At 56.7% G+C, this 21,428-nt stretch overlaps 1 protein-coding gene across 18 annotated transcripts in view; it reads left to right on the plus strand.

Moving 5' to 3' along the window:
• The window catches only part of NFASC (neurofascin), a 183,556-nt gene that overhangs the window by 135,568 nt on the left and 26,560 nt on the right, over positions 1–21,428 (plus strand). For 10 of the 18 annotated variants that reach the window (XM_023247774.2, XM_023247780.2, XM_023247779.2 and 7 more), the window contains 15 exons: positions 989–1,132; positions 1,775–1,886; positions 2,652–2,818; positions 3,289–3,436; positions 4,609–4,733; positions 5,669–5,713; positions 6,918–7,019; positions 7,325–7,522; positions 8,339–8,409; positions 9,948–10,170; positions 12,170–12,285; positions 13,919–14,123; positions 15,281–15,403; positions 16,419–16,592; positions 18,750–18,764. In XM_023247774.2, the coding sequence (XP_023103542.2) occupies positions 989–1,132; positions 1,775–1,886; positions 2,652–2,818; positions 3,289–3,436; positions 4,609–4,733; positions 5,669–5,713; positions 6,918–7,019; positions 7,325–7,522; positions 8,339–8,409; positions 9,948–10,170; positions 12,170–12,285; positions 13,919–14,123; positions 15,281–15,403; positions 16,419–16,592; positions 18,750–18,764 (1,968 nt within the window). The remainder of the gene's footprint in view (positions 1–988; positions 1,133–1,774; positions 1,887–2,651; positions 2,819–3,288; positions 3,437–4,608; positions 4,734–5,668; positions 5,714–6,917; positions 7,020–7,324; positions 7,523–8,338; positions 8,410–9,947; positions 10,171–12,169; positions 12,286–13,918; positions 14,124–15,280; positions 15,404–16,418; positions 16,593–18,749; positions 18,765–21,428) is intronic. The other 8 variants (XM_023247776.2, XM_023247787.2, XM_023247789.2 and 5 more) reach the window with 5 other exon arrangements.

A 21,428-nucleotide genomic window follows, 5' to 3' on the forward strand; every position in this document is an offset into this window, starting at 1 on the left:
CTCGAACTCACGGACCGCGAGATCGTGACCTGGCTGAAGTCGGACGCTTAACTGACTGCGCCACCCAGGCGCCCCAACCCCCCCTTTTTTAAATGTTTATTATCATTCTCTTAATAAGCTCCTCAGAGTGGGATGGGAGTAATCCTCCCCCGTTTGACAGAGAAGGGAAATGAGGCCCAGAAAGATTTATTGGTTTGTCCCAGTCCCAGACTGACATGTGAGCAGGACTGAGACCCCACAGCCACTCCTCAGCCCCCGCTGTCTGCATCACAAGCCAGCCGCACTAGAAGAACCGTGGGAGCAAATGTTCTCTCTCGGTTTAGGACACGTTTCTCGCAAAGATCAGGAAGCTTTGGCAAACCTAGGGACTCATTCAGTTTCAACAGACATTGGCTTATGGGTTTAACTCTGAATGTTTGAAGAATGCTCTGCTCAGAGGATGGGAAGGTGGTAGGTCCCATCCGGTTGTACTTTCCTTTGTCCTTTTCAAAACACTTGGGTGTGCACACATTGGATTAAAAGAATAACGACCGTCATAATCTGCGTGTGCCAGGCCTCTGCTGATGAGTTTATGCATGCATAACATCTCAGGTCACCCTCCTGAGAGCCCCGCGGGGTGACCTATCATCCCCATCCCGCACGCAAGGATGCTGGAGCTTACAGCAACTGAATAAAGCCGGCAGGTGATGCGGTTAGAATTCAGACCCCTTTCTGTTGCCGCGGCTTATGCTGTCAACCACGTCTGCCCAGCCGCTGAATAGGAGGAGCGGGGATTCGCAGTCCCATGGGACAGACTGAGGGACAAACCCCAGTAGGTTTGATGATGGGCCCAAAGTCACACAGCTAGGCAGCAGTCGAGCCGGAAGCCGGGACTTCTGGTGCTTCTTCCGCAGCACCCCGGCCGTCCTAGGGGGCCCTGGCCAGAGCCCCAAGTGCCCTCCACCCTGCCCCTCCTGTTGCTCACGTGGACCGTCTTTCCTATCTGAAGCGGCACCGCCCAACCCAAACCGCGAGGTGGCCGGGGACACCATCATCTTCCGGGACACCCAGATCAGCAGCAGGGCTGTGTACCAGTGCAACACGTCCAACGAGCACGGCTACCTGCTGGCCAACGCCTTCGTCAGTGTCCTGGGTGAGTGCACCCCTCCGCTCGCCCTCAGTGCAGCCTCCCTGGGTGTTCTTCTCCAGAGGTCAGCCAGGCTGGGTGGGGTAAGAGAGCGGCAGGATGGGGGAAGCATGGACACTGAAGATGAATTTTCTGGGGAGGATGAGGGACTTCGGACCCATGGATCTGGATGTGTGGACAATTAGTTCCCTGTTAGAAGTCGGTTTGGGGCCCTTTCCCCCTCCAGATGACGGGGAGGGACCTGTCTCACCCCTTCCACTATCCAGGCCAGTTCTGCCTGCGTTCTCAGTGTCCTGGGGGTAGGAAATGGTTCTGAATCCGTTGGTGTCCCTCCCAGAGCAGGGAGAGGGCAGAGGCGACCGGGAGATGCCTTGGGGTTGTGGAGAGGGAGTTATAGAACCTGCTGGATAATCTGGGGAGGCCCTTTGCAAAAGCCGGACTAGATGTAGCGTAGGCTGAGGGTAGATGAGTGACCCTCCTCCTTCCTCACCCAGCCCTGAGAGGCTCCTTAAAGGAGGAGGTTTGACAGGGGAAGGGATGTTGGGGATTGGAGAGCTGCTATGCCACCGAGGCACCTAGAAGAACTGGGGGGCTGGTAGCTGGAAAAGCTGACCTCCCCAGCCAAGACCCGTTCTCCGGGACTTGCAGACGTGCCCCCTCGGATGCTGTCACCCCGGAACCAGCTCATTAGGGTGATCCTGTACAACCGGACGCGGCTGGACTGCCCGTTCTTTGGGTCTCCCATCCCCACACTCCGATGGTAAGTTCTAGGAGACCAGGCGTCCCCCCTGGGGTCCTGTCTTATGGTGCCCGTTCCCATCAGGTCCACATTAGGTATTCAGTAAGACCTGGGAACCTTAAAGGGTGGAAGCCAGGAGGAAGTTGGCAGATCACTGAGGTCAGCCCCCTCGTTTATTTTTTATTTAGTTAGTTTTAGAGACAGAGAGAGAGAGAGAGAGAGAGAGAGAGGAGCAAAGGGAGAGAGAAAGAAAATCCCAAGCAGGCTCTGCTGATAGCACAGAGCCCGATGCAAGGCTCAAACTCATGAACCATGAGATCATGACCTGAGCCGAAATCAAGAGTCGGACACTTGGGGCGCCTGGGTGGCTCAGTCGGTTAGGCGTCCGACTTCGGCTCAGATCATGATTTTTATGATCCGTGAGTTCAAGCCCCGCATCGGGCTCTGTGCTGACAGCTCGGAGCCTGGAGCCTGCTTCCGATTCCGTGTCTCCCTCTCTCTCTGCCCCTCTCCCACTCATGCTCTGTCTCTGTCTCTCAAAAATAAATAAACGTTAAAAAAAATAAAAGTTGGACACTTAGCCGACTGAGCCACCCAGGTGCCCTCCTTTATTGTGCAGAGAAGAAAACTGAGGGCTAGAGACTTGCCAGGGTCGCCCAGTGGTTGGAGGTGGACCCTGCGGGGCTCAGGCTCCAGGCTGCCCGCACAGCCTCTCGAGAGGTTGCCACCCCACTCCCTTGGGCCAGTCCTCTCAGTATGCTTCGTGTTGTGCTGCTCTGTTGTGAGGTTTAAGAACGGGCAAGGCAGCAACCTGGATGGTGGCAACTACCATGTCTATGAGAACGGCAGCCTGGAAATCAAGATGATCCGCAAAGAGGACCAAGGCATCTACACCTGCGTCGCCACCAACATCCTGGGCAAAGCTGAAAACCAGGTCCGCCTGGAGGTCAAAGGTAAAGGAGAGGGTTGGTAGGCAGAGGGCGGCGTGGGGACAGGCGAGGAAGCCATCGTCGCAGAGCGATTCCCGTGCGCTGTTCCCTTTGAAAATGCACCACACGTAATGTCTGATCCCTGATGGGACCCTCCCTGTGCGTCTGTGTGTCCTCGAGGGTTTCCAGCTGGCCTGGGTGCTGGGAACACCGAGCCATTCTCGGCCTGGTCCATGTGGAATTAAAGGGGGAAGCCCGAGACCCCACCAACACCCCACTACACCCCAGAAAGTGCATCATCTATTCCCAAGCCAGATAGAAAGGACTTGGGGGTTGTTTACTACTTGGAATCATTCATTCATATAACTGAATGTGACCTTCTTCCACCTTCCGTGGTCGGTCTAACCTTGAGGTCACGCGCGTCACACGGTGAGGCCACGTGGGGTGGTGGGCAGAGGCCACGCCAGTGACGACCTCCCTCGGCTTCTCCACAGACCCCACCAGGATCTACCGGATGCCCGAGGACCAGGTCGCCAAAAGGGGCACCACGGTGCAGCTGGAGTGTCGGGTGAAGCACGACCCCTCCCTGAAGCTCACGGTCTCCTGGCTGAAGGATGACGAGCCCCTTTACATCGGAAACAGGTTTCCGCTCCTTCCCTCTCTCTCCCTGCCACGAGTCTGGGACCGTTTCCTTCCCCCTTGCTCTTGGCGACGCACTGAGGAACCCAGGGACAGGGAACCTGTGTCGTGGGTGTAGAGGGGCGTGGCAGCATTAGTGACTCCCCAACCCCGGGTCCCTCTCTCCCTCTCCCCCCAGCTCTCTGCCTGTCCCCTCCTCTTCCCTCTCTCTCTCCTCCTTTTCCCACTCCTTTCTCTCTTCCCTCCTCTCTTCCACTCTCTCCTCCCCCCTTTTCCTCCTCCCTATGCTCTCCTCCTCCCTGCAAGTCTCGGCAAGGCTGGCGGCAACGTCCTCAGACCTGCTTGCAGTGCCCCTGTTCTCCAGCAGAGGGCAGGGCAAGCCCGAGTCGCCGGCCACCAGAGTGCCCGTGGGGCGTCCGAGCCCATAGGCAACTTAGACTCTTACCAGACCACCCCAGCCTCCCGCGTCCAGATTTAAGTGATGTAGGGGGAGGGGAAGCATTGAAAGTGTCTAAAAGTCCCCACGGGGGTCTCTAATGTGCAGTCCATGTTGGGAATGGCTGGTCCAAGCCTTCCTCCACGGGGCTCTTTGTTGTACCCTCTAACATCCCCGGGGGTGTTTGTGCAGAGCCCAGAGCTCCACCAGCCCACCCTGCTCCGTGGTGCCCACCTCCCTCAGCAGGAGAGAGCTCAGAGGAGCCCAGGGCGCCTGGCCTGAGCCTGGGTGCGAGACTGGCCTGGGCTCAAGTGAGAGCCAGAAGTAGGGGAAGAGGAGGGATACCAGCCCGCCTGTTGAGGCGTGGACCTAACTGTGTCCTAATTTGGGAGGGGAGTGCAGCACAGGAAAGACACAGACGTTATGGCCACTGGGGCATTCGAGAGCAAGGAACGTGGATCAGGGCCGCTTCTGCTTCACCCACTTCCCCTTCCCCCTCCGTCAGGCACCTAAAGGTGCCAGGTGACAGTGAGGACCGTGCCTCTCTCGCAGCATTGAGAGGGGGGCCTCCTGTCGCTTGGGAGGGGCTGTGGCTGCCCAGGCCGGCCTGTGACGCTCCCCTCTCTGACTTGCCACCCCCCGCTCCAGGGAGAAAGCAGACAGTGCCCGGGGCTCCCCCCCAGCCCCCCACTGTCTGCCCGCTCACCCTCCTCCCGACCCCTCCCTGGTGCCCTTGCAGGATGAAGAAGGAGGACGACTCCCTGACCATCTTTGGTGTGGCTGAGCGAGACCAGGGGAGTTACACGTGCGTTGCCAGCACTGAGCTGGACCAAGACTTGGCCAAGGCCTACCTTACTGTGCTAGGTAACTGCCACCGCTCACACGCGCTCTGACCTCCCCCCCGCCCCCGCCACCCCTTCCCGAGGCCAGAGAAGCCGTGGGCCTTGGACGGCTCCCAGGGCCCTGCCTGTGGTCAGCGGGCTGGTCAGGCACGGTGGTCTCCTGCCATTTGATCTGAGGGTTAGGAAACTGCTCCTTTCAGAACGTGCTGGGCTGGACACCGTACCTCCCGAGTGGAACCAGTAACTCGCCCAAATCCTCAGCTGAAGGGTTCCTGAGCGAGAGAGGGAAGGTGGACAGGGGGTTCTTCTCGTGATCATTTTTACCAACTTCACAGCTGCCTCTCTACCGCTACGCCAGTGAAAACAGTCCATCGTCGAAGCGAGACTGAATTTTGACTTTATTCTGGGAACACCCTCTGCCAGCCTCCCTCCCCCTCCCACCTCTGGTTTCTTGAGGGGATTTCACAGGACGCGGTGCACTTAGAAAAGTGATTCCATCACGTCCTGCCCTGTGTCCGGGCCAGACTGTAAATACTAAGCCATCCTAACCCCAGAGGAAGGTAGCCTTTCCCATCCAGGGAGGCACATCCTCTGGTGTCGCCTCATCACCTCTGTCCTCTTTCTGGGCGTCCCTTTGCCCCTGCTGTTGGTCCACCCTGTCTCTTCTGCGGTGGTGGTACACAGCTGCCGGGGACGGTGGTTCTAGGCACACGGTGGCACTGGGATGGGAAGGAGACGAGTCCCCCTGCCCCCACGCCAGCCGTGGAGGAAACAAGACGACCTCTATAAGACATGGCGGGGGGGGGGGGGGGTCTCCGTGGAAGGGCAGGTGAAGCTGTGCCTTGAACACCTCAGCCCGGGGCAGCTGTTCAAGCCTCGGCCGCCTATTCCTATCCTCTGGAACACCTGTAACCCTGGATAACCTGCTAACCTGGATAACCCGTCTTACCTTTGCAGCTGATCAGGCCACTCCAACTAACCGTTTGGCTGCCCTGCCCAAAGGTAATTCGTACTAATCACGGGACCCTCGCCAGAACCTTCTCTAGGTAGCGGGGAGGGTGGAGCCCGAGGAGGAAGGTGCTACAGGACAGGCTGTGCGATGCGTAGGCAAGCGGGTAACGCTCCCCACTCCCCAGGGTCCCGCCCACACCTCCCAGCCCCGCCGCAGCCCTACTCCGGGCTTCCCACGCTTTTCACAGTTGAGGCTGCTGTTCCACCCCATCCCCTACTTGTGGCCATGCTCACCGCTTCCTGGTGGTGGCCCGTTCTGTCCCCACAGCTTTGGCCGCAGAAGCGTGTAGGCTGCTGTCGGGAAGGCCCACCCGCTTCAAGTTCTCCGTAGGCCCATCTCGTTCGCGGCCTCTCCACATCGGCTGCTATGTACCTGTTCACACTCTGCATTTACACGTGTGCACACAAACACGAACGTGGGCTCGGGTGACTCACCTTCCGGATCCTCCCAGCAACCAGCCAGAATCTAGAAATAACTGGGTCGAGGAGCCAGGGTGGGGAAACGGCATGCGTACCACCCCGGTCAGGGGTGAGGTAGCTTTACCCCCGGGCCAGGATGGCCCTCACACCCACTGAGGAAATCCGGTGAGACTGGAGCCCCCAAAGGTGCCTCCCCCACCCCTGTTTGGATGTTTGCGGGGCGCTTCTGTCCTGCTGTCCACCGCTGAAACTTCTAGACTAAGTCCCTGTCTCCTCCCTGGCCCGGTCCTCTGCCTTTGTCCCTCCCCTGCGCCTAACCGGTCTGCCTCACTCAGCACTCCAGACACCCTCCCAGACCCCTGCCCCCTCAAAGCCTTGGCAGAGTAGAAGGTAATTATCCAGAGAAAAGGAGACAAAGCCCCACACTTCCTTGCCAGCTTTCCTAAGGGTCACAAGCATGGGTCTCGTGAAAAGGGCGGCATTTTCCAAACACTTGCACCCAAGAGCATCCGCAGAAATGGGATAGGTCGGTCCCAGTTCTCTCTGTGCCCTACATCCTTTGATGCTTTGGGGGTGGGGGTGGGATTTGGAGTCTCCTCTTTGTTCTACCTCGGCCCCCTGACGGAATGGGGCAGGCCAGGGTTGATTCCTGCTGGCGGTGACCACAGCCCATCAGGGACCCGTCATAGGACAGTGTCCAGGGCTGGGGCCAGCACAAGGACGGGACGCCTCTAACTGGGGAGTCCTGCGTGCTGTGTCCTTCCTCTGCTGCCAGGACGGCCGGACCGACCCCGGGACCTGGAGCTCACCGACCTGGCCGAGAGGAGCGTGAGGCTGACGTGGATCCCAGGGGACGATAACAACAGCCCCATCACAGGTCAGCCAGGGGCCCCGCGCTCCGATCCAGAAGCGAGGGAGGGATGGCAGCCTGGTCTCTGGCAGCAGCCGGAGGCTTTGACCGGGGCTCTGGTCCTGCTTCTGTCCCACTTGACACGCGCCCTGGGCTGTTCCCAGAGCACACGGAGGCCTCGGTTCCCCTTTCGGTGTCTTGGGAGGAATCTGCGCGCGCCTTTGCCCACCCAAGGGAGATGATAAAGACTAGCGGAAGCCACGAGGGAGTACTCGGCGGAAGAACTCTGCTAGCTCAGCTCCCAAACAGCGCCGTCTTCCTTGCCCCCTCAGACTACGTCGTCCAGTTCGAAGAGGACCAGTTCCAGCCGGGGGTCTGGCATGACCATTCCAAGTTCCCGGGCAGCGTCAACTCCGCCGTCCTCCAGCTGTCCCCATACGTCAACTACCAGTTCCGGGTCATTGCCATCAACGAGGTGGGCAGCAGCCACCCCAGCCTCCCCTCCGAGCGCTACCGAACCAGCGGGGCGCGTGAGTACCCGAGGGCGGACGGACCAGGCGCTGAAAACAGGTGCCCTGAGGTCAAACGGAGTTCCCCCAGTTTCTGGCCGCAGGAACGAACGTGGGCGGGTTATTTGACGTCTCCGAGGTTCGACCTCTTCATCGGGGGAATAGCGGCACCTCCTCCCTCACGGGGCTTTTGTTTGAAAATGCGGTTTGGGTACTTCCCACGATGCCTGGCATCTAGTGAGCACACAGCAAATGTTGGCTATGATGTCTTATTATTACTAACATCCTTAATAATTCTTGGTGATCTGCCTTAAAGGGAAGTGCAAGGGCAGAGATTTGCAGTAGAAATATGTAATCCGGTGTTATGTCAGATTTCTTTTCCTATCCCACTTGGGGTCGTGTTTAGATTTCTGAAAACACACCAGCTCATTGAGCGTGGGGCTGCTCCCCCAAAATGTTAAATGCCGGGGATAAACCAGTCTGGCATTAAATTTAGTAGATAATCCACGAAGGGGATAATCCACATTGAGTTAGCTGTCTGGACCATCCAAAGTATGGAAAGCCTTATGATAAATGCCGTCTGGCGAGGGATTAAAATTCAAAAGAAATTAGCGCTGCTTGTAGGGGCAGGGGGTTAAGTCTTAGCTAGGAAGGCACGTCATACACATGAGAAAACAGCGGAGCGAGTTCAGTTGCCTGTGGGATAGAGCGTGGAGAGATGCTGAGAAAAGACAGAACACAGAAGGGACGTGTCGGGTGGGAGGGAGAGAGTTTGGTGGCTCGCTGTGCTCTGGTGAAGCGAATTGGACTTGAACTTTGCATCCATTTGGGTTCCAGCCCCTGAGTCCAATCCTGCCGACGTGAAGGGAGAAGGGACCAGAAAGAACAACATGGAGATCACGTGGACGGTAAGGGTCCCTCCCAGTCCCCCGTCTTGATGGGCCTGCTCTCTTGGCCTTGAGCACCTGGAAGCCCTTGCTCTCGACACCCCTGAGAACCCAAGGCCACTCTCTGCACCGGACATCCAGAAAGCAAACAGGAGCACGTCTAAAAGCAAGATTTAAGACAGGAGGAAGGAGCAGGGGTGACCAAGGAACATAGACAGCTCGTCTGGCAAAATCAGAGAGAGTACCAGCAGACATAAAATGGACTACTCTCTAGAAGAAGGAGGGGTTTAGGTTGGATTCTAGAAAAGATTTAGCCTAAGCGTGTATACCTAGCTTTGGCGTGTTCTGGGGCCCTCCCACTGGAGCTGGTTGGGGGTAGAAGGAAGACCAGTATCCGAAGTTCTTTCAGTGCAGGCTTCCTTTTGGTCCAGGAATGAACTAGATGAAATAAACGCTTCCCTCCGGGCCAGGGTTGAAAAAAAATCCCATCTTCATTTTGGCTCACCGACTATATTTTCCAAACCAAAATTGGGATACGTGGTCTCCAAATGACTTTTGCTGCAAACCACTTCCAAGTCTGCGAGGTGCACGTACAGCCGTTGAAATATTAACATTTCTGTGCTGCCACCATGAGTAACAGAAGCAGGGAGATATAGTGTTGGGGGTGATGGCCATCCCCATCGTTCTGAGGGCTCGGCCTCACAGCAGCCCTGGCAGCTAGGCTGAGCCCAGATTCAAGACACTGGGCTCATCTTCAGGACCTTGCAAGGACTGGCTCTTGGTCTACAGCTCTGTAGTGTGGGCTCCCAGGGGACCGATTCCTGGACCATGCCCTCAGGGAACAGAGAAGAGTGTTGCACCCACCGTTAGCTGCTGGGAACGACAGGATAGTCACACATGGATTTGGTAGAAGCCAAGTCAGTTCTGGAATTTTGAGTTCAGTGGCAGCAGGCATGCTGTGGCTAAACCACAACTCATCCCTCTCTGACTTTAAATTTTTTTTTTCAATGTTTATTTATTTTTGGGACAGAGAGAGACAGAGCATGAACGGGCGAGGGGCAGAGAGAGAGGGAGACACAGAATCGGAAACAGGCTCCAGGCTCTGAGCCATCAGCCCAGAGCCTGATGCGGGGCTCGAACTCACGGACCACGAGATCGTGACCTGGCTGAAGTCGGACGCTTAACCGACTGCGCCACCTAGGCGCCCCCCTCTCTGACTTTAGAGAGTATCATGTTGTTTCCTTGTTTTGTTCTTACTGATCTGTCACAGGAGAGTCCTGTTGAAACTACAACGTTGGCTCCCTGTGCACATGCAGATGCGGTGGCTCTGGGAGTCAGAGTGACTAGGTCTTGGGCGAAGCCTGTCACAGAAAATCTACATGCAGCTGAATTCATAGGACTCTGGCTTTCGGGGACTCAGTGTGGGGGTGGCACACCCTCCCAGGGCTGCGAGGGAGCCAGCGCTGTGCAGATGGGGGCAGCGTGCCTGGCACAGAAGGAGAGCGCAGGCTGTGGGCGGGTCTGGGCTCCACCCTCGCCTTCAATTTCTCCCCGCTCAGCCCATGAATGCCACCTCTGCCTTTGGCCCCAATCTGCGCTACATCGTCAAGTGGCGGCGGAGAGAAACCCGAGAGACATGGAACAACGTCACAGTGTGGGGCTCCCGCTACGTGGTGGGGCAGACGCCTGTCTACGTACCCTATGAGATCCGGGTCCAGGCTGAAAATGACTTTGGGAAGGGTCCTGAGCCAGACACTGTCATCGGCTACTCCGGGGAAGATTGTGAGTACCCTCCCTCATGCGCTAGCAAGGACCCTCCCAGCCTGGCTGCGCAAGGCCAGCCTCACAGACCAGGAACCTCAGGGTGGGTCATAGGGCCTTCCGAGAACATCCTGGGAGGACAGTCGGTTCCCCGGAAAGAGAAATCCCCTATGGTGAAGTCGGGCAACAGGCCCCTTGTAAATGTCAGGAGCAGAAATGTCATCACACAAATGCTAGTTAGAATTCTTGATCATCATCACGTGGTCCAATGCTCCCATTTTATGGATGTGAATCCTGAGGCCTTGCGAGGGAACAACCTTGCCATTATTACACAATAGCAGATGTCAAGCTGGAAAATAGAAGCCGGGCCTTCGAATCTACCTTACTGCCAAGCCTTGCTAGTGCCAAGACTTCGGGACTCTCCCTCCCAAAGAGCCATAATTAGACTCCTCCGCAGGAAGCAGGGCCCCAGGCCAGACTCCTTCTTGGCTCCCCAGGGGAGACCTCAAGAAATGCAGACGGTCTCCAGAGGCTTAGTCTGGAATGATCCACACCAGCCACCTGCTGGCATCCCCAGTGTTGCTCTTAACCTTCGGAATTGGCTTACAAAGAGAAGTTCTTTGGAGGCTAGCCTCAGTGAACCAACAAGTTTCTGGGCATGTACGTGGAAGTATATGCCCAGCTTTTAAGACAGCAGTGGCCTCCTTGTCCACAGCACGTCAATTCAGTAGGCTGCTGAGCAAAGCAAGGGGGTTGGTGGCGCCCCTCCCAGTCAGGGTGATCCATGCCCTCGTGGGTCTGCGTCTGATCCCAGAAAAGATCACGTAGGTGGACGGGGTGACCAGAAGGAAGGCAAGAGGAGAGTCTTGGGGAGTTGCAAGGGCCAATACTGGGGTCAAGAGTCGAGCCAGTGTTGTCACAGTCAGATGGAAAGAAGGGAGGGTTGGGCCCCGGGCCCCACTTTCCTGGACCCACTTGGGAATGAGTGGAGGGTATCAGCAGGCTCTCTGTCCATCCTGCTCCTCGTCTTTGTGGTGGCAGACACTTCCAGACAGGACACTGGCAGGAACTACTGGCTGGTGAGTATGGACTAAGCAGGGTCTAGTCGTGAACTTCATGGACCTGCCCACAGTTTCCATTGCACCTGCCCACCCCCGAGGGCTGGAGGAGGTGCCGGGGGCGGGGGGGGGGAGGGAGGGTGCAGAACAGCTTTGGCAGCAAAGTGCAGAAAATGGAGGCAAGAATCAGTCATGAGGGAGGGGTGGGTCTTCTTCTTCAGGTAGTCAAGGGTCAGAATCCCGTCCTGAACTAGGTTAGGGCATCTTCATCTATGGGTGATGTTTCCTGCAGAGTGCTGGTAGGAAACAAATGTCACTCAAAGGGGACTGTCTCTAATGTGAGGACAGGGTTCAGGAACCATGCTGCCCACTGGGCTAGCAACAGCGGAATCCCAGTATAACACTCTTGAGCGTTGAAGGGTCAGGGGACAGGTGAGTCCCCACAACCAGGACTGCCCTTGGATAGAAAAGTACACCACCGTCAACCTGAGCCCCGCAGAGAGGCAGGCAGGGGACTAGGTACCCACCCTCCCTCTCCTCCTGCCCTGGGGTCTCCTATTGAGCTCTCCTATTGAACAAACCCTTCCAGAAGCCTGGGAACAAGGGGACCAGCTGACACGGTCCGGAGAGGGTAGCCTGCTGGGACACAGAGCAGGGTGGGGAAGGGTAGCACATGGGATGAAGGGGCAAATGGGGGCTCCCAGCATCTGAGAGTAGCAAATAATTGCCTTCGAAACATGTAAGTGGATCCCTCCCACCAAGATGGCCACCCTTTTGCCCTGGCCTTTCCCCCACTCCCGCAAGTGCAGCCTCATGGAGCAGTCATAGCCCCTGCCCTCATGGAGTACCCAGTGTCTAGAGTGGGGTGGAGGCACAGGCCGGCAGAGAACAAGTCCCTAGACCCTAGAGTCCAGGGGCCAGCCCCGCTTGTATAACCAGTTCTCTGTCCCAACACATTGCAGATCCCAGGGCTGCGCCCACTGACGTTAAAATCCGAGTCCTGAACAGCACAGCCATCAGCCTTCAGTGGAACCGCGTCTATCCCGACACGGTGCAGGGCCAACTCAGAGAGTACCGAGTGAGGAAACCCGCTCTCAGCCCCGCCTAACCACCCAGCTTGCTAACCAGGGCAAGGGGGTAGCAGACGCGGGCCATGAGATCCTTGGAAGGGGTCCTAGGGATAGTTTTTAGATCCAGAGTTGATTCACGAAGATGATGTCTAGTGTTAGCGGTTCAAAAATACACCCAGGAAAAAATTATCAGGTGTGGCCTGCAAGAAATGTGCTGACGGTTCTGCTCGGCAGAAAATCACGGGAAGGGTGGTGGGTCGGGGTTGGCCCTGCGTAGCACGTTACGCTTCTTGTACATGTGTGAGCAGGCACACATGTATCTTAGGAGCAGTGTTGAAGCACCCCTGAGCTACACTCCTCCCCTCTCCGAATGGCCCCCGCTGGGCTGCTTGCCTCACCCAGTCCGCTTTCATGAAACCCCAGCTAACAGGGAGAGCCACCAAAGACCTTCCCTGTTGTCTCAGCCAACTCGGGATTATCCAGCGTATGGATTATGAAGGCCCTCGGCTTCTCCTGGTCTCCCTGCCTGTGAGCAAGTTCTGCTCACTGGTCTCTCCTCTTAGAAAGGGTAGGCCAAGGTGCGGAAACGGGAGAGAAGACCCAGGCTCTGCCAGGCTCTCCCTTACTTTATTTAAAAGTTGCCCGGGAAGTGAAGGAGGCTGTAGGCATGGGACAGTTCACGTTCTGTGACTTAGAGGTCATTGAGAGTTGGCTGATGGACAACTGGGGGCAGAATGGAGGGAACCAGTCTCTTTTGCGGACATGAATTTGGTAGGTAGGGGAAAGAGGCAAGAGGATATATACACTTGAATGAGCTCTTCCCCAGCATTTGACTTGCACTCTTTACCTACTTGCCTGGAGGCTTTCTTGGCTAAACTCCCATTGGGCCCCCTTCTTAAGTGTGGATTTACTCCTTCCTTTGCCATTGGAGGCCCAGGTGACGCTGGTGTGGCAGCCTGACCTGGGCCTTCTTACCTACTGCTAACTGTTCCTTGTGTCCCAAACTCTCTCGACTCTACTTATAACACTTACCACCTTCTGAAGGCCATCCCGTCCAAGCTCTTAACAGCCTGGCGTCCCCTGACTTGGACATGTGTCTATCCCATTCTAAAGGTCTTCAAACAATATTAAAAGAAAACGTTTGACTTCAAAGGATTAAATCAGCTCTCGTATTCAGACTTCTGGGGGTAACCTGTTACTTTTCAACTTCCGCTTCCTGCCGATCTAAACCATACTAATCCAACTCAAGGTGATGTGGTCTTTGAGCACAGAAGAGAGCTTTCCATGCCGGGACCCTGGGCTCATATTTGTGGTTCCGGCATGGACTCCTCCTGAGCAACTTGGAAATAAGTCTCATGATGGACCATCGCCATCAGTAACTTTGGCCAACCTGCCTAACCCAGAGAGGCGATGTGGCTCAGAAAACGATTGAACCCGAAACACCCATTTCTTGTTTCGCGTCAACTCTTACTCGCTAGTGGCTGATGAACAGGGCTTCTAAGGCCGCTCCCCCAGCCCTAGGGGGACATTCGGGATTCGGAGCCCGTGGCAAGCAAAGGGAAGACCGGTCACTACCATCGGCACTAACAACTAACCCGCTCCACCTGACCGTCCCCTCACCGGCCTGCCTCTGTCCCGAAGGCCTACTACTGGAGGGAGAGCAGCTTGTTGAAGAACCTGTGGGTGTCTCAGAAGAGGCAGCAAGCCAGCTTCCCCGGTGACCGCCCCCGTGGCGTGGTGTCCCGCCTCTTCCCCTACAGTAACTACAAGCTGGAGATGGTTGTGGTCAATGGGAGAGGCGATGGGCCTCGCAGTGAAACCAAGGAGTTCACCACCCCGGAAGGAGGTAGGTGTGACCCACAGCTCTTCGGGGTGGGGCAGGACCCGGGTAGCACGTCCAGGCGGGCCTGGAGCAGCCCCCAAGTGACTTGGCCGGACATTACAAGGCGAACTCTGCACGACCCCGAGAAGCTGATGTCCCGCGAGCCGAGCGGCTCCTGCCATTCCCACAGCACGCCAGCACCTCCAGGGTGGCCTGCCCTGACAGGACATCGTGTCTCAAGAGAAGACCTGTGCCGTCTGCTGACCGCATTCCAGACAGGCTGGTAGACTGACCCCCGCAAAGGTGCTGGGGGAGCCTGGGCTACCCCCACCTCCAGAGGCCGAAGCACGGTCACCCTGACCGCCGGAAGCACCCAGGACCTTCAGAGCTCTCTCGGCACTGTAAATCCAGAAGCTTCCATCGGGATAGCTGGTCTGTGTGCACAGCGGCCCCGCAGGGGGCGCCCTGATGCTGGTTCACGGTCCGCCTGCTCCTGGGAGGCAGATGCCTGCGAAGCTTATCGGCTGGGCATTTGCTTTGCCCTCTTCCATTTCTCCCCCTCCCTTTTAACTGCTTTCCCCCCATTTTTCTTCTCTTCCTCCTTCTTCGTTCTTCTCTCTTGTTTTCTTTATTCCTATCTGTCCCAGCCCCTCATTTTTCTCTTCATCTTCGGCCTCTCCCCGTCCCTCCCGCTCCTGGTACCCTGTCCGTGGATCCCATCTTGGGTTTCTTTCTCCTCACCCCTGCACCCCGCATTCCCGGCTTGGAGCCTGGCTGCTGCTGGCACCCAGCGGTGAGCATCCTTGTCTGAAGCCTAGGAACCACAGCCTCTGTGCCAAACAGCTGTGGTTGGTCCCCTGCCAGCTGGAAGGTATCTTTGCAGGAGCAGAGCCTAACGTGTGCCGGATCCACAGTAGTTGCTAAAGGAAAACTCGACTGACTTCTTCCCCGTTTAAACCGAGTCTGAGCCATGCTTGTCCTAAACTGGGGGAAGCAGCATCCTGGATGGGGCGGTGGGCTTTGGCCCCCTTGTGGTTCCGATGGGTTCCGGCGTGACAGTTATCCTGCCTGGGGGTTGCCCAGAGGTCAACACCTTCATGCTTGTGCTTTGTTTTTGTGTGCTTCCTCATCCTGCCTCCCCCCTCCCCCTCATCTCCCCCGCCCTCTCCTCCTTCCCCAAGTACCCAGTGCCCCTAGGCGTTTCCGAGTCCGGCAGCCCAACCTGGAGACAATCAACCTGGAATGGGATCATCCAGAACACCCCAATGGGATCCTGATCGGATATACTCTCAAATACGTGGCCTGTACGTTCCGCCCTTTTTTTCTCTTAATCTGGGAATCGGAAACCCCATTCTCACCAACTCTCGAAGGAATCGAGGCAGGAAGCCTATGGGTGCAAAGGGCACTGCAGAGGGATAGAGGCACCTGGGAGAAGTTCCCCATGGGATTAGGAGAGGCAGGCGAGACCGAGGGAGCTCCTGGTCTAATGAGGGGTGCAAGTCGGCCCCTCAGGGATCTTAGGGTCTCCGACACCCAGCAGTAAGTCTAGGAGAGACAGTTTTGACCTCCTCCGATGGGGCAGACTACATGCAAGGGAATCCACACGACCCTTGGGGACACCAAACAAGGTGTCATTTATGTTAAGGCAGCTGTATATAGAGCGACTCCGTCAAGAGCCCGAGTAGGGAAGACCTGACCTTAAGAGCTCAGTGTCACCATGCAAGGACAGGGGTGTCATTACATTTGAAAAGCTGTAAGCCTTCTAAAGTAGGTGATCTTGTACCGCATCGGGAAGCTCAGAGGGCCAGGTGTGGTGCGGTTGACGATTTTAATAGCCAACTGTGTGCTTCTGTGCGGTTCTGAATCGATCTCTGGACCTGACCGTCCCCCTTTGAGGTATAGTGAATAGGCCTTTTACAGAGGAGGCATTAATGATCAAAAGCTCTGGTGGTTGTGCCCTAGTTCTGTTTGAAAGGAAGAAAGGAACTCAAGTTTTGTCCTTGTTGAAAAGGCCTGGGGATTATAAACTAAATCTTTCAGCATCAGCCACATAACTTTGCAGTGAGCTGGAGATGATGAGATCAGTGAAAAAGCATTAACCCTGGTGTGTCATCGGAGGGAGAGACGGAGGGGTCTCGCCCAGCGCTCTGCCCTTAAACCCAAATCCCCTACCCCCCGGGTCATTAAGGTTTCCGGGCAGGTCCCACATGTGCCCTCTCCAGCAGAGTCGGGAAGGCTTTCTCCTCCCAGCTGCAGATTGTACAACCCACCACGGTCAATGTTGCTGAAGTTCAATTCCACTTACCTATCTCTCCCCAGTTAACGGAACCAAATTAGGAAAGCAGATAGTGGAAAACTTCTCTCCCAATCAGACCAAGTTCACGATGCAAAGAGCAGACCCCGTGTCGCGCTACCGCTTTACCCTCAGTGCCAGGACGCAGGTGGGCTCTGGGGAAGCAGCCACAGAGGAGTCACCAGCACCCCCGAACGAAGGTAGGTGCATTACGGCGGCCTTGGGGATGAAAGGTCCCAGCTAATTCAGATGCCTAGAGAAACACCCTGACCTGACGGCCTCCTGGGATGGAAAGAAAACAGGGCAGCAGGTCCTCCAGCCCCCAGTAGGATACAAGAGAGCCCGTCTCATATACTGAGAGGTAGGTGCTGGCGAGGTATCTGGAAAACATCTTCTTAGATGGTTGCAGTCAGACCCGATCCCAACTCTGTCTTGATTTTCTCAGCTACTTAACATCTATCACCTTGCCTTCTCTGGGGGAATAAGGAAGAGGGCCTGCTTGCAGCCTGAGCCGAGTGAGTTGTCAGGTCGTGGGGAGGGGGTGGGGGGCGTTGGGAGACAGCCACTGGCCAAGCCAGCTTCTTGAGGCGCAAACGCTCTCAGCTCCTGGCTCCTGGCGTCTTCCAGCGGCAGAGTGCGCCTGCCTAAGACGTCCACTAGAGGGGGCTCCAGGCCCACCTGGGCCAGTGCCGGCTCCCGGAACCTCAGGGATGCCAGGCTGCAGAAACCTTGATGTGGCAGACCCTCTCCAGAAGGAGGGGACCCCCTGCCTCTCCAGAGGCACAGTGGGGTATTCAACAGCCATTTCCTGAGCACACGAGGTGTGAGACACTGTGCCAAAAACTACCGCCTAGGAGAGGAGACAGCCACAAGGATATCTGATTGCTGTTCAACATGAGAAATGTTACGTTCAGATGAGGAAAGTCGGTGGCGGCTGTGCAGAGGAGGGGTGAGTCCTGCAAGGCAACACTTCACAGGAGAGGCAGTGAAGCAGACAACAGGTTACCCTGTCTAGTGCTTACCCCAGCAGGCTGAGGTCCGACGGCCTGCCCCTGGCCCGGATGGGACCTCCTGAGTACCCTCTCCCACCCCAGCAGAGCCTCTGCTTCCGTCGCTGGCCCAGGCCTGCTGCCTTGCCCTGGGCCCTCACTTTAGCTTCCCAGCAGCCCTGCATTCCTCCCCAGCCCCGCCCCCAAGGGCCAGCAGGCCAGTGCTGAGGCAGGCGGGAGAGGGGACCGACAAGCTGGAGAAAGGCTGACAATCCTTCCTGTGTCCCTCTGTGGTCTTGTAAACCAGGAGTGAGCCACCCTATAAGTCCCCCTCCTCGTGTGCTCGTCAAACCCTCTGGGCACTCAGGCAGTTTATTCGGGCTGGGGGACTTTGGGCAAGTGGCTGATGTGGTCTTCTTCGCAAAGGCCTGGCCAGACGGGAGAGTGCACTTTCCTGATTGCTTAATTCTATAACCAGAGACATAAAGAGAGCCTCTTGTAACCTCCCCGTTTCCAGCCCAATGCAGAGCATCAGATAAACAAAGCCCCATTGTCCAGCCCTAGCGACCACCACAGGATAAGTTCTGCAGCCCCAGGGGACAAGAGGACAAAGAGAGACTTTCTTCTCAATTTAGGGATTTGCAGTAAATTCAGGAATTCCTTTTAGGGCTCTCAATCCACAGTCAGGTTTCTTATTTCATAAAATACAGTTGTTGGGAAAAAACTAGGATAGCACACCCTCAGGACAGGAGCCGGGCCTGAGGGCCACAATCTGTGACGGTTCCCCGGCCTTCCAAGGCTGAGACGGTGTGGGGGAGGGTTCGCGAAATAGGCTCTCCCCTCCTCCATCCACCCCAACCCTATACACCATCATCCCCAAAAGATCTACAGGAACCATCCTTTCTACGGGGGTTGGTGGCCTGCTATGCCACCTACACCTTATGCCCTCAATTCTCGGCATCGTGGAAGGGCCACCCAGCCTGCCTCATAAAGATCAGCCGAGCCAGGGAAGGATGCACCCTGGAGGAAAGAGCTGGGAACAAACCACTCTAGACTGTCCCTGCGGCCACCTCCTAGATGATAGTCTTGGAGTGGAGGTGGAATCAGAGTGTATTAGAAAGGTCTCCCAGATCCCGGTGGAAATTTTCTGTAGGAACATACCAGGCCCCAGGGAAGTTGAACATGAGCCCTGGACACCAGTTGGCATCCTCGGGGCAGTAGCCAGCACCTGGCCACACTGTCTGGGTCAGGTTTGAGCCAGACGCTCCTCTGCTTGCTTGTCCCGTGGTTTCACCTGTGCTCTGTTTTGTCTTCCCTCTCTCATCCTTTCTCCCTCTCTCTGGCCATCTTGGGCGCTGTGTTCTGAAGCTACTCCAACCGCAGGTACCGTACCAGCAGCAGAGGTAATGGGCATGGCATGGGACGGTGCAGGCGGAGCCCAGCCCAGCCAGGGTGGAGAAGGAGGGAGAGGCTCGGGATGAAGGCATGCTCCACGCTCACCCTTTCAGTGGTTGGGAAGCCAGACCGGCAAGGAGGATGTGTGTGGGGGAGGGGTCAGAGGAGGTCAAACACCCCCTCTTCCCTTCACTTACTCTTGGCCTCCTGGGATGGCTCAGGAAGGGCCCCCCCACACACACACAGGCTCCAGACCCAGTCTCTGCACCTGCAGGTCTCTTAGAAGCTGAGTGATTACTTCCCCTGACCCACCTGGGCCCTCGCCTAGGCTTGACATCTCAGAACGCAGAGAGAGGGTCCACAGCCCTTGGGTGGCCAGCTGTGCCCCTCGAAGGAATGCTGCACCATGAATGAGAGCAGCTGGCCCCAGTCTGCTGGTCAGGCTGCCATCCCCTGAAAGGGTGACCTACGGGTGAGCACGCTGTGCATGCCGACCACGCATGCTGCATGGGGGCCCGGCACCAGCCCTGCCATCTACCATGGGTTCTGGTCAGCGACGACGAGTGAGCTTGTCCTTGGATAGGGCCAGGTGCTCCAGGACCTGGCGTCTTAGCGGGCACCACGGGCTGGTTGTTTCCTCGCCCCTTAGAAACCCAGCTTCTCGGATTCTTCAGCATTAAGAACAGCCTCCACTCTCAGGGTCCGGGAGGTAAAGGCACAGCAGAAGGGAGGAGAGGGCAGGCAGGTCCCGGCTTAGGAAATGACCTGCTAACCGCATGGCTCCTCTCAAGCCCTCATGTTGTGGGTTCGAGGACACCAGAGGGCGCGTCACCACCACAGAAGGCCTGTCCTCAAGCTGGAGAAGCTAGGCAGGGGACCCCAGGGTTCCTTCCCCCCCGCCCTCCTCAGAAGCTGAGGACAAGGCTCACCCTGGCAGAGCAAAGGCTGTGGGGCAGGGGGTCACTAGAGCCTCCTTAAGCTCTTAAGGGGAGGATGGAGAAGCAGGTGAGGAATCTGGGGGTTGGCTTATGGAGGGTTACCTAGTTTGCTTGCCTCCCCCCCTTGACTCATGTATCCCCCACCCCCGTTTTAGGTTGATTCTATTTCTGTTGCACACCCGCTTCCTTCCGTTTGTTTGTTTTGCCAGACCTGTGGGTGGTGTGCTGCCATCATCCCTCCCTCCCCCAGGCCCCTCCTCCCCCCTCCCCCCTCCCCATCGTCAGCCAAGCTGGTGGGTCCCAGGGCCTCCGCACAGGGTCAGAACTCCTCCTCTGGAATAGGAAGTCGAGAGAGGTCCTGGGCCCGGGGACCGTGGAGAAGGCCATCCTTGGACTCTGGGCATTGTCCTGACTTTCTGACTCAAGTTTGCACACGGGTCTCTTCTGGAACTATTCTAGCAGGTGCTCAGGGTGGCCTAGCAGGCTTAGCGAACACAGAAGGGGAGACTCGAGGCACCAAGAGAATTAGCTTGAAGCTCGTGGGTCAGAGCTCCCAGCCGCCCCCACCCCCACCCCTGCACCACCACCATCTGGCACCCTGGGACCCAAGGCAGACGGGTCTGGTAGCCTGGGGTCTGTCTTGCTCAGTGAGCACCATGCCGGTCTGGACTGCCCCTCTCACGAGTGGCCCCTGCAAGGGACAGCGATCGTTCCAAACCCCCTACTTTCCGCTTCCCGTTTAGAAAAGATCCAGGCCCACCGTGGCATGCACAATGAGCTCAGGGGCTCTGTCCCTCTGTCAAATGTGTTTCCTGGACGCCGGCTTCCACATGACATGCTGGTAGAGGCACATTGCGCTTCTCTGTAAATGAGATGTGCTGATGGCACCAGCTGTTCTCGGCTTTAAATTCATAAGAACCTTCTGCACAATCTGCAGGTGCCAAGCGATGGAGCCCAGGTTCCACATTTTTGACATGGGCCTTTTATCCAGCCCACTGCTCCCTTCCCTCTCATCTTCCCCAAACCTGGGTGGTTGGTTTTTTTTTGTTTTTTTTTTTTATCCCAGACTGATCTGTTCATACCTTACCCCATGAAAATAACCCCTCTCGTGCACCTGTGCCTGTGGTCTCTAAGGATTGCTGCCCATCTGCCCTGGCCATCTGTGATTTGGCCAGGGTAGTCCACGCGCCATGTGGACATGTTTGGACTGAACTCTGCACCTTGGAATGTCTGGAAACTGCTGTCCTCGTCTGTGACTCAGAGCTGCAAATGTTTGGTGGGCAGCCCCGTGGCAGGTTCTGGGTTCGGTGGGATGCTCTCCACCGATCACTGATGGACATAGTGCACAGAATTATGGTTCTCCAGCCCATAATTCCTGCTGTAACTAGAGATGCCCTCTTAGCCCAGCAGCATGCCTGTCCAGCCTGTGGGCCACTCTGTCTCTAAGCCCCTGATCCCCTTCTGTCCTCTACCTGAACCCCACCCCAGGGGACGAAATCCTCTAGATCCCCTTTGACCTGAGCGCTGGACGGTTTCCCCGTGAAAACCTGCCTTCCCCTCGTGCCTGTAGGAGCCTCCAACAACTCACTCACCTGACCCAGAGCCTTTCCTTTTCGCCTCTGCCCTCCCTGTCTGTCTGGCCCTGTCCGGCCATGGGACAATAGATGCAGCTAATGAGTGGGCCAGAGAGAACACTGATTTGCCAGCTGTGACC

This window comes from Felis catus, chromosome F1 (assembly GCF_018350175.1).
Source record: "Felis catus isolate Fca126 chromosome F1, F.catus_Fca126_mat1.0, whole genome shotgun sequence".
Taxonomy (NCBI): Eukaryota; Metazoa; Chordata; class Mammalia; order Carnivora; family Felidae; genus Felis; species Felis catus.